The sequence below is a fragment of the Hipposideros armiger genome, unplaced genomic scaffold (genome assembly GCF_001890085.2).
Source record: "Hipposideros armiger isolate ML-2016 unplaced genomic scaffold, ASM189008v1 scaffold_1061, whole genome shotgun sequence".
In the NCBI taxonomy this organism is placed as follows: domain Eukaryota; kingdom Metazoa; phylum Chordata; class Mammalia; order Chiroptera; family Hipposideridae; genus Hipposideros; species Hipposideros armiger.
The window spans coordinates 124,092-140,595 of NW_017732411.1; the positions used below are offsets into that span (position 1 = coordinate 124,092).

A 16,504-nucleotide genomic window follows, 5' to 3' on the forward strand; every position below is an offset into this window, starting at 1 on the left:
CCTTCCACTGTGCCTTTGCTCATGCTGTTCCTCCCACAAGGAATGGCTGTCCCCCTTTTCTCCCACATGTTTGTTACATGTTTCCTGGTTAGACTGCACGTTCTGAAGAACAGATGCACTCTATTAAACGCTTTTATCTATCCTTCTATCTTTCTGTCTTCCTTCCTCTCTCCCTTCCTTCCATTTTTTCCATAGTATGTATGGCAAAATTTGGAGAATACAGTGAATTATCACTAGTCACCTTATAAATATAGTAATACGGGATGTCAGTCAGCAGGGTCCTTGGTGCTTCTCTCTTACACAGCCTGATCAATTGGACACACACGTTCTCCTGTGTACCTTAGCTTTTAGCTTGGAATTCAACACTCTTCAGCACATTCCTTTGTGACAATACTTAATATTACTAGGACACACTTTCAAGTTTAAGTTTTACTTTAAAGTTTTATGTGCAAGTATTCTCAACACAGAAATGGTCTAAGAAATATGAAAAAAAATGTTTTAAAAGAGTGAAGTATTCCAGTCATTAACTCACTTAATTATTTATTTCAGTAGTGTGTTAAGTCATGCCCTCCTCACTTAGAGAGTGATAAGACTTGGCAACTGCTAAATCAAGAAGGGACCCCACCTTCTGGTTTCATAGATGAGCCAGTTGAGGCTCTGGCAGAGAGGACACTGAGTCTAACTGAAGTCTAAATCTTGCAAAGCTGTTTGTCCTCCTCCCGCTTCCAGCGACACCTCTACAAAAAGGGGATCTTCTCTGTCTGCCAAACCTTTCTCTATGAAGTCCTTCAAGTTTTTCAAGGATTGCCTGTAAATACAATGCAGACCTATCCAGAGACTTAGACAAGAAGATCAAGCTATGGTGACCTCTTCCAATTTTTGAAATTATCTTATTTATGCTTCTAGTATAGAATAACTTTCTAGAAATGGGCTCTAAGTATTGGTAAAGAGAGAACTTTTGTGGAGATGAGGGGTAGCCATAGGAGATGAGTTCTAGATTTAAAAATGCAAGTAGTGATTTTGTTCGTTTTTTTGAGAGTCTGTTGCAAGGAATAGGAAGAGTCTGCGGACAAACAGGAGTGGGATGGAGCTGGTGCGTCCTTTGCCAGAGGGCCCTAGAATCTCCCAGTCAGGCTTGCCAAGGGGTTAGGAAGGATGCGGGGCCCTGGCTTGCTCCTCTCCCTCCATACAGAGAATGGAGCAGTGTTAGAGAGATACTCCACCTGTAGCCTCAAGTACAACACCTCTGAAAGTCACACTGGGATCCCAGAACACTCTGGAATAACCTCTGTCCTCAAGTCCTTAATCTTGGCACATCTGTGAAAGGAAAGATGGGCCCTTGCTCTACCCAAGTCAATCCTCCTGCCCTTGGGACCCAGGACAAAGAAACACGGTCCTGGACCACTTACAAACTCCTTCTGTATTTCTATTTTGGTGCGTTGGGGGTAGTGAGAGGAAGAGAAGAAAACTTTTTTTTTTTCAGAAAATTCCAACCCAAACTTCACTTGTTGTGTTTTATTTTTCAAAGGTTGAAAATCAACCGCAATTCCATTCTTTTGCCTCAATATGTTTTTTTCTGTAAGAACTTTGTGGTTCTGCATGTGGAAATAGCTTCTCTTTGCTATTCTGTTGAGGCAGCTGCCTAGAGACTGACCCTTGGAGAAGTAACTTTACCTCTCTGGGCCTCAGATTTCCCATCTGTTCAGTAAAGGGGTTGATGGATAGTGTCTAAATTCTTATCCACAGGAAACGTTGTGGGGATCTGCGAGCCTGTTGCCGGTTGAGTTGTCCACTCGGGCGTCCGGCACAGAGATAGTTAAATGTTACGGGTTTCTTCAATGGAGAGTTGTTAACGTGGGGGTGAGGTTCACTGGCAGCGGGTCTCCCGCCTGGAAGATACCCCTTTCCAAGATTTATGGAGTGAGAGGCTGCGGCGGGGTCTTCTCTCTTTACTCCTGTCCTCCCGCGCCAGAGCAGAAGGTCCCCGCAGCGCAACTGTGTGGGTCTCCGCGACACCCAGCTGTCTATACAATCCTCAAACCTGAGTAAGCCGGGACTCTACACCTAGCTGGGTTTGTCCCAGCCCAGGCGCTACCCCTCCTCGAGGTCCCTCTCGGTTCCCACTACTTCCCACTTCCACAAATTCTTCCAGCCGCGCCGGCCACACTTTCCACCCCTTGCTCGGGGCTCTTCCAGCCAGGGATGCCGAGGAGCAGGGCGCTCCTCCTGGGTGTCCCAGGCTCCAGCCCTACCTCTTGGCCCTAACCATTCCTGTTCGCAGCCCCCCTCGCCCCGCCCAGGACCCTGCCGTCGCCATCCCCCCAAACTCCCTGGGCACTCTCTCAGTGCGCCCCTTCCCGCGTCCACGCAGGGAGAACTCCACAGCAAAAGAGCGGGTCAGCAGGCAGGGTGCCTAGCCCAGTCGAGCCTCCAGGACCGGCACTCTGCTGGGCGGGGGCGGAAGAGGCACCGGGTCTCACCGGGCTCCGGGGTGCGCTCAGCTCTGACCCGCAGCCGCACGGCGGGGCTGGATCGCTAAGCAGCCTTGCGCGGGAACCCAGCACCAAAGCCCAGGAGCCGCCGCCTCCGGCCGGCGGGCGCCCCGGCGCTCACCGCGATCCCCGGACGCCGGAGTCCTGGGTGCCGCTGGAGCCCGCAAGCTCCTTCCAGGCCCCCTCCAAGGAGGGGCGCGCGGGGGCCTGAGAGGCATCGCCCGCCCTCCCCTTTCCCCGCCCGCCCACCCGGCCCGCGCTGCACGGCGCTGCTCTCGGATTCCGGGAGGGAAGCGCCTCGCTGTGTCCCTGGCGTCCTCAGTCCTGCCCCCCGAAGTGGAGATGCGCGAGAGGCAGGCGAGGGCGCGCAGCTCTTGAGACGCAGCGCCAGCCGGCACCATGCGTCTACGGCCGCTGCCCCTGGTCGTGGTCCCCGGCTTGCTGCAGCTGGTGAGTACCTGGCCCGCCGCGCGCCTCGCGCGCTGGGGAAGCGTTTCGGCGGGAAAACCGCTCCGGTGGCCGATTCGGAAACGGAGCCTGGGGCTGTTTGGGTCGTAGGGCTGGGGGCGCGCGGAGTGGAGAGTTTGAGGTGGCCCTGTGGGTTGGAAGGGAACAATCGAGGAATGGAATAAGGGGGAACTGGAGAAGGTTGGGGGGCTTAGCCAGTCTGGGACTTGAGGACTGGGGTAAAGTAAGCAGAAAGTGGCCGGGCAGAAGGTGCAAGACGGGGGAGACGTTTATTGAGAAGCGTCCAGGAGAGGGGGAGCGTACAGGAATATGACTGGGATGGGCTCGACCTGCCTCCAGCCCAGAGTTCGAGGGGCTTGGTGATTTTTATTTTTCACATGTTTTGACCAGATGCCCGCAGACACTTCTTCCAAACCAAGGCATCCTGCCTCCCTGTTCGCAAGGCCAGTTAGTGGAGCCTTGCTGGGGAAAAACTCAGGTAAAAGACCGGGGGGCAGCCTGGATTTCGCTTCCTTTTTCTTCTGGCGCTGGGGACTGGATGGAGTTGTGTGCCGGCGGGGACGCAGGATGTAACTTTCACACCCAACTCCACGCAGCAGCCCCCTCTCGGGCATCTCTAGGCAGTGTGTTCCCGGAAGACCTCTCCACCCTGGTCTGGGCGGCTCGGGGAGCTGAGGAATAGGCAGGGTATGAGAAGGTGGCTCAGGATTCGCCAGGGAGACTCTAGGCGCCTGTTAGCGTTGTAACTCTCATTTCTGCTCGCTTTTTCCGCGTGGCACCCCGCTCTCCTCCACATTCTGTATGTATTGCTAGTTAACTACATTTAGTTACAAGTAAAGACTTGCAGGAAGACAACTTGTAGAATAAAATTATAGAAGGGGACTGCTTTGGCTCAGCCGCCTCTGTGATGGGCTTCGCTTGCTCTGTTGGCACTCCTCCTGATGGGTGCTGGTAAGAGGGCTTTCTCCAGATGCCATGGTTTCTTTGGCTGTCATACCGAAGACTACCCAGTTAGGTCTGGGCTCTTAAAACAAGATTAAGGAACCTAAGCACTTAGAGAATGATGATCTCCGCCTTTTTTTTCCTTCCTTCCCTCCTCCATTCCTCCTTCCTTCCCTCCCTCCCTTCCTTTTCCTTCCTTCCTTCCTTCCTTCCTTCCTTCCTTCCTTCCTTCCTTCCTTTCTTCTCTATCTCTATCATTTTTCTTTAGAGAAAAAGAACAAGTAATTTATGAAACTTTTTCTATGATATATATATATATATATATATATATATATATATATATATATATATATATATGGAGATACTTTGTAAGTTTTGAGGATGGAAGGCACTCTAAAAGGTCTTAGGGAAGGGGAGAGGTAGCGACAAGGAAGGCCCTGTCCATTCTTGTCACAACAGAGAATAGCTTCACCTGCTCAGCATTAACTAAGAAATTCTTCAGTGGCATCAAGGAGGAAATGTAGTGATGTTCCCTAGTGCCCTTGAATGAGCCAGCACACACTGGCTATATGCAATACTGCATGTTAAAATAAAATTTATATCTAAGTAACGCATTATGCACGCAACATGCATGCCACATTAGTCTTTAGTATCACTTGCTTTTTAAAATGTTTAATCTGGATTCCAGTAAGAGGTGAACTGACAAAGCAGTATTTATATGGTGCATGTAAATAAAACTCTAAAAGCCTGGGGAAATCAGGTGCTTAGGTATGGTCTTCAGAATATCTTCATGAAGCTATTAGTTCATTAATTTAATTTTGCATTCAGTGATCATGAACTGTGTATCTGTTTTAAAGATATATTTTGGCATATGCTGGGTAAAAAGTTCTGCTATCAGATACTATATTGCAAATGTTAGATTTTTTTTCCACACCACCATAGTCAATAGGTAATAGGAAATACATCTTGAAGGTATTACATGCTCTCCTTAAGAGCTAGATTCTAATATTACAGCACGGATTGATTGATTAGTTTTTAAGGAAGCTTATTGGAAATTCTAATCCGTTTTTGGATTGTGCTTGGCTTGTAATGTTTTCTTTTCTTTTCTTTTCTTTTCTTTTTCCTGGCACACTTTATCATGGTAAGTGAGGTGGGGAGCTGCAGCTGTCTGATAAGCACACGTTCCTTACACTGCCATCCTTTTGGACAATAAAAGGCTGTTTACATTCTCCACATTCTTAGAGCTGTTTCCAGCCTCATAGCACAAGGGGGTTAGGAACTGGAAGGAAAATGGAGTGTGTGGGCAGGGTAGATCTAAATTAAAATATCCCCCAATCCCACCAGGGCCCCACCCCAGAAGATATCAAAAAAGGAAGATCCTAATCTGGCCCTTTGGGTGGCTTACACTTTTATTTTATATTTTTCAGCTGATATTGAACTTCTTTATTAAATCCCAACAGCAAATGGATAAAGTTATTTTAGATTTGAAAGCCAGTCTTTTAGTTTTCTAGGAACCCTATGTACTTAGTAGATATGCCCTTGGGGGAGGTGTGGGGAGGGTTATTGTTGGAGTTGGATTTGACTTTCCCTTCTGCACTGCCAGCCTGAAGGATATACTTTTAAAAATGCCAAATATGTTTAATGAGGAGTGGGTTCATTTGGGGATATTGAAAATTTAATTTTAAGAAAATTGCCTGTTTCATCTGAAAGCAGTCACAGGGAGTTGAGCCCCCCCCCCCCAAATCACTAACCCTGTAATACTGGTACAATAACTACAATGTTTTTACCTATTTTTGTGATATTCACAATTTTTAAGAAAACAATAAACTGAATTAATAAATACTGCAGGTGGCCTCTTACGTACATGTGTATGTTACCTGTCCCTGCCCAATTTTCCTGGCCTGTGTCCAGGCTTTTAATAGACAGGTTTCTATACCTAACTAATAGGATTTACTAGGTACTTGCAAAATTTAAATATCAATCCTGAATGTATTATTTTCTTTGAAATTTTTATTCAGCGACATATTCTTCATAAATATATGAACAGCTCATTACTTTTTTTCTGCCATCTAATGAAAATTAGCATTTGAAATTAATATTATAATAAATTAAGTGTTATTTCATGACATGATCCAAAGTAAAGGCTTTGCTAGTTGACAACTTCTTACAGATTTGCATGATAATTTGTAACTCATAATAAGTGTGATTTTTGCCTTCAAGTAAAATGTAGATTGTAAAAAGATTAGATTTGAATTTAAATGGATGATTAGCTTGAGTTTAAGATAAAATTTAGCTCTGATTTTTAAAATAAATGTGTTAAACATTTCAACTTATTCTTCTGTATACAATGATGAGTTTATAAAGTAAAATATAAATTAAAAGTAATATAAATTAGCAAAATTTTAGAATCCTATAAAGTCAGAATACCTGTGATCTACGGTGTTAAAATTTTAAGTACATTCTCATAATATAGACCCACATGAATTTATTAAGGATATTTTTGTTTATTTTAAAAAATTGATAATGTTAATATTTGCTGATTGTGATATTCATAGCATATTTAGTCCTGGTTCTGCATTTATAAGAAGTAATAACTCATGATTGTCTTTCATTTAAAAATTGCAATTTTCCTCATACAGTTTTGATCAATATACCTCAAATCAGTGTTTCCCAGTGTAGGATCAATAGTTGTCTGTTGTCTAGATGACAGTGCAGAGGAGAAAAACACCATATCATGGTTATAATTTAGAGTTGGATGCGCTTTAAAATTAACTGCTCCTGAAAAGCATTATCTTAGACATTTTTAAAAATGAGAATTAGGATTAGACAATTAAATCCTCTATTCCAGCCACTCACCTCCCAGTATAAATTGTGTCCCCTTGGCCTATTCTGAGATTATGTCATCTGGTTCAGTTTTAAATGCCTTCCACATAGGAAACTGACTCCTCTTGGGAATTTATTTTATAGGTTAACTAGATTTCTGAATAGAAAAGAAAAGCTTTCTTCATCTCTGTTCTGTATTTTTTTTCTTAGTTTTCTTTTTTTTTATTATTTCTGATTAGTGGTCAAAATGCTAAATAAGGCAGAAGGCTTATTTGAAAAACCTTTTAGAGGTTTTACATTGTCAGCTTAAAATGTGTAGCTCTTGCAAATTGAATGAATTAAGAAATGTTGCTTTTTTTTAATAATACATTGCTCACCTTTTATCTATTAAAGAGGTAATCGATACATTTTTAATGTATCGGTTTAGTCATTTAGTAGAAGCAATCAAAGATAAATATAAATGGGTCAGGAGTTGATTTTGTAAAAGCTCTGGGACTATCTCTTACAGTTTACATATTCTGCAGACTTCTTTACCTGAAGGTTTGTTGAGTAAGATTTGAAAAAAGAATTATAGCCGTGCACTCAAGTGCCTGCAGTTAGGGCTGTGTCAGCGTTTCTGTAAAGAATCTCATTTCTATCTTAGCCATAAGCGTTATTGCCAGTTAGAAGTTGGCATTTAATATCTTGATTTGGGAGTCAGTTATTTTAAAGCTGCTTAAAAAAAATTGGTCCAAATGGTTTTGAGCACTCATCCATGTGAAGCTACTCTGTAAGTATTATTATAGTATGCAGGATGATGATTTAACTAATTTTTATATCATTCTTGCTCAGTAGTTATAATTTAAATTGCAATATGTTTACATTATTTAAAAAAATCTTTTCCCTTTTCATCTTTTTCTTGTACCACTGTAAGATTTTGTAACACTATTTTATTATGAGTACTTTTAATTGTGCCAAATTCAGATACCCTAGTCAGTGTTTTTATGAGTCTTTATTATTAACAATTTATTTGAACTTTTTATTACTTATGGTATGACCAATGGTGTTAACGACAACTCCATTTTTTAGTTCATTATCCTGCTCAATAACGAAGGGGCTAAAGCAGTTTACAGTACAGATTTTCATATTATAGAAATAATTCTGAGACACTATTGAAAACTTTCATTTTATGTTATTTGTAATTTATGAAAATCTAGATAAAAACCTTGAAACAGCTATTTGGTTCATTATGATGTGAGATTAGCATGTAATAAGGAATTCCGTTTCTGTAACTACCATTAAAAATGAAAGCTTTGTTATTCAAACCCAAAAGCTGTAGGAAATATTTTCTTTTTTCTTAGCCAGATTATTCAAGAAAATAAAATAGTTGTCTTTAAAATTATAATTCTTGTAAATTTTGTCTTTCTTAGATTTATGGACTTATGGTAAGGAAGTTGGAAGTTTTATATACTTAAACTATACTGATAATAATTCTTAGAGTTGCATAAACTTACCTGTTTTCAAGTTTTTCACAGTTTATCACATTCTATTCTCCCAATAAAACTATAAGATAGAGAAGGCCATTTTAAATGTGTCCATTTGTGTGTCGGAAAGAACAATTCATCTGCTGGCAAAGCATTGGGTTCTAGTTCTAAATAAATTGCAAATTCAGCCAATAGTTACTGTTTGACCCAGACTTTGCACTGAGACTAGAGCAGACATTAAGGACATAGCAGCAGAAAAAGGAGAACTGGTCTGAGAGTGTACGTGTATATGCACTCATGTGTATATGTCTTGGGCAAGTCATGTAAGAGCCTCAGACCCCTCATCTGTCAAATGAAGTCATTAATAATAAAGTCAATGAAAAATTGCTTCTAACATCTCTTTCCTTTTAAAAAAATACATAGTAACAGTGTTTCTGGATTTTACTTTTTATGAATTACATCTTAAGTTACTGTATAACTTAAAGTATGTCTTACAAACATAACTGTTTTAAATATAAATTTTACATGGAGTTTATGCTGTTAACCACACGACAAATGATACATATACTTAGAAGTAGATTTAAGACACTGCAAAACAGCTTAATGTTACCCCTGCTTATGGAAAAGGCAAATTTAGTGAAACTAGGCAAAGGGAATTGATGAACACTTATTTAATACATATAATCAATAAAATCAACAAAATTTAATTAAAACGGTGCATTCAGGGCTTTTCTCTGATACCATTTTTAAATTGTAAACTACTACCATCTAGTCATTGCTTTAATTTAAATAAAAGGTAGATAGACTGTTCGTTAAATTCTAATAATTAAGATAAGCAACCTTACAGTTTAATATTGTACTTCAACCAGAAAAAGCGTGTGACTTTTGTACACCTCAGTAGAATCTAGCCTATTTAAATCAGGAATAGTTTAAACTAACTTCAAAGGTCTCAGGAGGTCCAACGTAAATGGTACAAACTTTTAAAAAGAAAACCAGCAAAGAACTGTCATGTGAGATCTATCAAAGATGAAGAAAATTGTCAATGGTCTTAATATGAGGGGACATGCTAACTGAAACAGCCTGACTAGTCTTTGGGCTCAATCCAGCTATACCTTAAACAACATCAGTCTTTAAAAACGAATCTTGACTTTGTGATATTGCTGCTTTGGGCCAAATAAAGTGATTCTAAGGTCATAACACTTGTGTAAATCTCTTCATGCAAGAATATGCAAAATTGTGATTTTCAAGCATTGTCATATACAGACAATTTTTAAATCGCATCAGTTTCATCTTAAGTTACATAGCATACATAGTTATTCATTCAAAACAGTAGATAACCAAAGAAATCGTCTAGATTATTTAAAGGGAGAGACTGCGTGTGTAATTTATATATGGCTATTAAAAGTCCATGTGATTTTCTTCCCAGAATTCTATCCCATATTTGTGTGTGTAGACTTATCTAGTGAAAGCAGTTTATTGAGTATGACAACCTGCATGGTATTTTAAAGGGATAATGGATACAATAAGAAAATAACGACTCTGAAGAACACTTTAACATTTTGTAGTAATGATAACAATAATTTTTATGAATAAAGTTTTGTATTTGCATAATCCAAACATAAGACAATTGGAATCAGTATAAGGAATATGGCTATGGAAATGCAAAGGGAGGTGAAGTTTTCAAAGGGGTGCTTCCCACAGTCTTGAGCTCACCTGTTGCTCCCATGTTGATGACTCCCAAATTTGTACCTCAGTTCCTGCCCTATTGCTCAGGGTCCAAGGCCATACCTCCATAGTTTATTGCTCATCTTTACTTGGTTCTTTTACTACCAATTCACATTCAACATGCCCAAAGCCACATACATCTTTCCTGAACAAGCATCTTCTAACATTGATGGATTCAGATCTTGAAGTCACCACCTCCCCCTTTTTAATCTAGTGTCTTTGTGTTCAGGCAGGTGACTTACTATAAAGTGCTACATGGTTCACAGGATTCTTTCACGTATGTGATCTCATGGTTCATCTTCACATTAGCTCCAAAAGGTAAACAGCAGTAGTTATTGCATCCATTTTACTGATGAAAAAAAAAAGCATTGCAGGTTTCAGATGGGCTGTAGGCCACACAAAAAAGTGAAACTTGAATTGCCCACCCAGTTCAGCCCTTAGATCATGGCAGCATCCATTTGTAGCAAAAGGTAGTGAAACCCATCGGGATGTTTCTAGGAAATGTCCCATTCTGCTCAGCAACCATGCTGAGGTAGAAACCCCAACTCATTCGTTTTAGAATTGTTTGAAACCCCAACTCATTAGTTTTAGAATTGTTTTCCATAAAGTTAAACAGAACACATAGATTCTTGGATTGTGTCCCTTAATTGGGAGATCTATTTATAATTTAGCCTCACAGAGTGTAGTTGACAGTGCCCCAGCTTTTTTACAGTTTTAGGGATAAATTGATGGCCATGTAATATGGTTCCAATTAAGATCATCAGAGGACTTGCAAGTTCTTCTAGTTTCTTAAGAAACCAACCTGTAACACTTCTGACTGGAAAGATAAACAAGAAGAGGCCCTCATTTCTATTAAGGGCCATGTAATCCTGGTTTTCTAATGGACAGGCGGGAATATGAGAAGGAACCAGTGTTGGGGGGAGGCTATCTAGTACTGTAGGTGCCCACACTTGTGCAGAACTCGCAAGCATGCATACATAATTTTGTTTTGCCAGTAGCATACATGTTCCTGCTTTCCCTTTCTTACTTTTTATGAAAATATGTATTTTATTATAAAGGTAGTATATTGTAGCAGATGTTGTTGGCTCTTTACCCAGATCCTTTAGGATTGCCATTTAGCATTTCTGTGCAATCTCCCCTTTTTTTTGGTTTTTATTCTAACACTAGGTACCTGTAACTTTCCATCAGAGGATTTTCTCAGGTGTTCCATGAACCTTGCCAGAAAACACTCAGAGCCAGACTGCTGTTCCCTTCCCCTCAGGGCAGCTCTTGACAAATGACTGACAGGGGCCAGGGTGTGAAACACCCTGCTCCTCTGCTCTGAGGATTGACTAATACTCTAGAGTGCCCCTGTGGGAGGAGGCTGAAGCTACCCTCAAGGGGACTTGCCTTAGATCACTCACTTCCTCGACTCCGTCGCTCCCATTCTCTGACCTGCTGCCCCCACTCCCTTACCAGACTTTTCTAGAAGCGCCTCATTATAAATCGCTTGCACTCAAACACTTGTCTTGGCTTCTGCTTCTGGGGAACCTAACCTAAGATTTCTGTTTAATTTTTTTTTAATATTCATAAATTTTTAAAGTAGCCATTCTCATTCCTGCCTGCTTTCTGCCATCTCACACTAAAAGATAATCACTATTAATAGGTTAATGTGTGTTTTTCCAGAAATTTGGATATGTATGCTTTTATTGTAAGTATAGCAACACAATATAAAGTTCTATACCATGTATTTTTAATGCAGAAACATATTGTGGCCATTTTAATACAATATAGAATAATTTATATTTTTGAGGATTCATAGTGTTTCATGGCCTTGATGTGCCATGATGTATTTAATCAGTCCCTTATTAATTTTTAGATTGTTTTAAATTATTTGAATACATTTATGAGTATATCTATAAAATGAATTCCTAGAATTGAAAATGCTGATTCAATGCTAGGAATATACAATATGAATTTGGATAAATATAAACTTTCCCCTAAATGACTATAGCAAAATACAGCACCATTCAGTGTATATGCATACCTATATCTTTATTTGAATAGTGTATTTCTTTTAAACTTTGCCAGCCTATTAGAGGAAAACACCTCATTGTTTTTAAAATGCATTATATATTACTTATTAGGAAGATGATGTGTGTTTTAATATTTAATAACAATTTGTATTTCTTATTTTGTGATTTTCCCTTTAAGCAATTCCCTATTTTTCAATTCCTTTTTTTCAACAGCCTATAAACTTTTAATTTCATTTTTATATTGCTCTTGCACAATTGTTTATTTTATTATTCCTGGATATTTTATATATTATGGGGTTGTTGTGGATACCATTTCTATGCCTGACATTGAAAATTTGTTTTTGCTGGAATACAAGGAAAGCAATTTATTTTAGTATATTTATGTTTGGATCAATTCTAGTTCTGAACTGGATTATAGGCTTTAATAATTTTTAATTAGATTCTTCTGGGTTTTATGTATAGACAATCATATTATCTGTAAATTATTTTATATTTGCTCTTTCTATTGAACTTTTATGGCTCTTAAGTTAAAATTTATTCTCTTAGTGTACTGGGTAGAATTTTCAGGAGATTGTTGAATAACACTGTGAAAGTGAGTATTTTTTTTATAATTCCAACCTTAAAATTTACTAAATATAATGTTTGCTTTTAGCTTATAATAATCTATCAAGTTAAGAATACACTTTTCCATAGTAGAATAAATGTGTGTTGATCATAGAGGTTGATTTCATATTTAATATTCATATTCACATACATTTTTATCATCCCTCAAAATGATCATATATTTTAAAAAATGTTAACCTGTTTGTGTTTCTTACTTATGAATAGGTTTCCTAGTATTAAGGTGTTTCAACAAGGTTAAATTATCTATATTTTAATACACTGATGTGTGTTCTTATGTTGTTAGTATTTTATTTAGGAACACTGACAGATTCTATATTCTTAAGTAAAATATAGCAAAATGAAACATGTCAGGTTTTGCATCAGGATTATTCTAGGATTATAATTAGAAAAACTTTTATTAATATTTCTCTCCCTTCAATTCTGAGAGAAGTTAAAATAATTGAGAATTGTTTTTCCCTTGGAAGTTTGTGAGGAATCATTTTTATTCATTTGAGCCTTTTTGTTTTAGGAGAGGAGATCTTTCATAAACATTTCATTTCCTTTATAGCTATTATCCATTCAGATGTTTTTTCTTTAACCCTATTGAATCCCTTTTATTAATTTTAAAAGAAAATTATGCATTTTTTGTGTATCTTCAATTTTATTTAGCATAAAATTATGTATACTATTACCTTAATTTAAAAAAAATTACTCCATTTCTGTGAATTTATGCTATATGCCCCCATTAAGTTTATATGAATTGAGAATGGTAGTAGCTACAGGACTGTCTTTGTTCTCTCTCTAGGTCTACCAGTATAAATAGAAGCTTTCTGTGGCAGATTCCATAGCTAATTTACTAAGCAGTCCAACCTGAACCAAGCCTCGCGTTAAGGGGTGAGCCTCAGCCCTCTTGCTGCTCAGTAGAGGGTGTTGCAATCTCCTGGTCGCTGCCCTAGTTTGTGCCTACATGTACTTTCCTCTCCTCCTGTACTAAGCTTGGTGGTAGGAAGAGAGTACTGTTACTGCTTAGACTCTGTTCTCTTTTGCTGTTGTTTGGTTACAGGCTGCTTAGCACACTTGGCTTTTCCATTTTCTGATTCACTCTTCTTCATATCTTTTCAAGGTTCTCAAATTTTGTCGACTCTTGGCTCCCTTTCCTCTTTCTAGCACCACTGTGCATTCTTTCTGTTTTTTGCATTCCTAGTTCATTTCATTGGAAATTTGGGGAGAAAGCAAGGTAAATGCATTCACTCATCTTTTCTCATTGCAACTGGAAATCTTTTAGTCATTTTTGGCTCATTTTTCTTTATCCCCCACAATATCCATTCAGTCACAAAATCCTATCAAATTTCCTTCCAAATCCCTCTGTAAACTGTCTCTTCCTCTCCACCTGCTGCCATTTCATCACTACAGCAGCCTCCTAGCTGGTCTACTTTATTCCAGTGTGAGACTTCTAAATTCATTCCACATGTCACAGAATCATCTTAAATTCTTTTTTGATTTACTATGCCACTCCATTATTAAGAATGAGATTGTGATTCCTTTTTTCTTAACACATTGAGTTTCAATTTCTTTTCCTGGTTTTCCAGCCTTGAATATCTCATCCAATATTCATCACATACTCTTAACTGCAGCCTTAATACTCCATAAATACTTTAGAGTACTGGCAAAATGATCATATATTTTTCAAAATGTTAACCTGTTGATGTTTCTTATTTATGAATAGGTTTCCTAGTATTAAGTTGTTTTTTGTCGTCAGACTGACTCAGTGTTTTATCTCTAGTATCTTGGTCAAGCCAATAAATCTACTCTATTTCTGTTTGTCTCCTCATAAAATATTGGTAATTATAGCTATCTCATAGGGTTATGATTATTATATGCAAAAATGTAAAATGTCTAGTATGTAGCATTAGCTTAACAAAAGTCAGTTTTTATTTCCACTTGCAACTGCTTAGGTTCTTTGTGTGCAAACAACAGAAATTGACTCTGAGGAGCTTGGGCAGAGAAGAAATGCATGAAAACAGAAGAAATGCAACTCACAGGAGAGGTTGGCGAACCAGGCATGTCTAGAGCAGAATCAAGGGTCTAGGTATCAAGAAAGTATCAATTAGTTAAGACAATGAATAATGCCAATGTTTTTTGTTTGTTTGTTTTTTTCCAGTCCTGTTCCACTTCATTTAAGCGGTCATATTCTGGTTGAGAGAGCCTGGTTGGCTTGGGTCATATGCCTTGGCTTGAGAAGGGCGGGACACTTTGATGAACACTTGCACATGTACTAGGGAATCAACACTATATGTTCTCATTAGAGAAGGTGTGATCAAAACTCCCACTAAAGGAAGACTGCTGCTAGAGAAAGAGAACCAAACACCTACATAGAAGAACTTTATATTTCCACATCTTTATATTAATCATCATGGTCTTTCACTGATAAGTAGACAGAGACAATCAAAGATTGTCAGGCATTCAAGAGAAAATGCAGCTAAAAAAAAAAAAAGAAAGGACTAAGAGAAACTCACAGAACTTACTATCCTGGCGGGAACAAAGAATACAGGAGACAGACTTCAATTTTAAAGATTCCTAATTAGTATTCCCTGAGAGTCAAGAGGATATTGCATCCTGAAATATAAGAGTAGGCTGCTATGAAAAAAGATCAACTGGATAACAAGAAAGAATTCTTGGAAATGAAATACATAACTGAAAAAATGAAAAACTCAGGGAGAAGGTTGAAAGGAGCAGGGCTAAAGCCCCTGCTGATGAACTGTAAGGTGAAGTCAAGGAAATCTGCCATAACGGAGCAAAAAAACAAGATGGGAGATATGAGAGAACAGTGAAGAGAGAGATACAGAGGATAAATCCAGAAAAATCTAGTGAGGAGCCCCAGAAACAGATAACAGGCTATAAGGGAGTGAACATAGAGAAACAGCATTGAATGGGCTGATTAAAAAACAAACAAAATCCTGGTGAAATTTCTGAACTCAAAGGAAAAAAAAAATCCTAAGAGCTTTCAGAGAAACAAGATAGATTTTGACAAAACAAACACACATTTCATTAACCACACTGGATGTTAGAAGCAATGGAATCACGCCTTCAAAGTTCTGAAGGTAAAGGGATATTGAACCTACAGCCAAATTATCACTCAAGTAAGAAGGGAAAAGGAGGAGAAAGAAGAGGAAGAAAACATCAGAGAAAATAAAAAATGACATTTGGGACAAGTGAGGATCTCAGGGAGTTACCACTTATTCCTAAGAGAGGTATTTCAGCAAAGCGAAAAAGAATACAGAAGAGAAAAGGGATGATGTGGGATACAGTGGTGTCGAGTATGACTCAGAAGAAACGAGGGAGCTAGAGCAGGATCCCTTGGCCTCTGACCCTGGGAAGGTATGGGGTTCCATGCCCTTCTCTGTGGTCCAGTCACGCTGTGGCTCTTCAGGGAATTCCATTTAAATCATTTCAGTTTTATAAATGCTGTTTATTAGTTTGCTGTGTTTGAAATGTATTTCTCCAGAAAGCATCAACGATTTAAATATAGCTTAAGAACAGAAAGTAACTCTAATAAATATGAATACAATATAATAAAAATTGGGAGGTAAAGGGAATAGAAGAGGTAAAGCTAGGCAAGCTAGTTTTTCTTATCTTTCGGAGTAAGCAGTTAAGAGAAGCTGTTTAATGTTAGTAAGTTAAGAAATAGACTTAACAGCTTAAAACTACCAAGTAATGGAAGAATTAAAAATAACACAACCAACAAAAAAATCAGTATATAAAGCTAATTATTTAGTATGTGCTTTCATTTCTTCTGTAATTTAAATAGATTAGAAAAATAAAGTTAACAGTTCAGGAATACGATTAATAATGTTGTAAATATTTTGTAGGGTGTCAGATGGTCACGTCTTGTTAGAGACACCACTTCATGGATGGGGTACAGGCATGATCACTGCACTGTACACCTGAAGCTGATGTTGTATAATATTGTATG

At 38.6% G+C, this 16,504-nt stretch overlaps 1 protein-coding gene across 1 annotated transcript in view; it reads left to right on the forward strand.

Moving 5' to 3' along the window:
- Positions 1-2,126: 2,126 nt before the first annotated feature.
- The window catches only part of NXPH2 (neurexophilin 2), a 113,624-nt gene continuing 99,246 nt past the window's right edge, over positions 2,127-16,504 (forward strand). Inside the window, exon 1 of the mRNA XM_019632002.1 lies at positions 2,127-2,942. Within this exon, the coding sequence (XP_019487547.1) occupies positions 2,892-2,942 (51 nt within the window). The 5' untranslated portion in view covers positions 2,127-2,891. The remainder of the gene's footprint in view (positions 2,943-16,504) is intronic.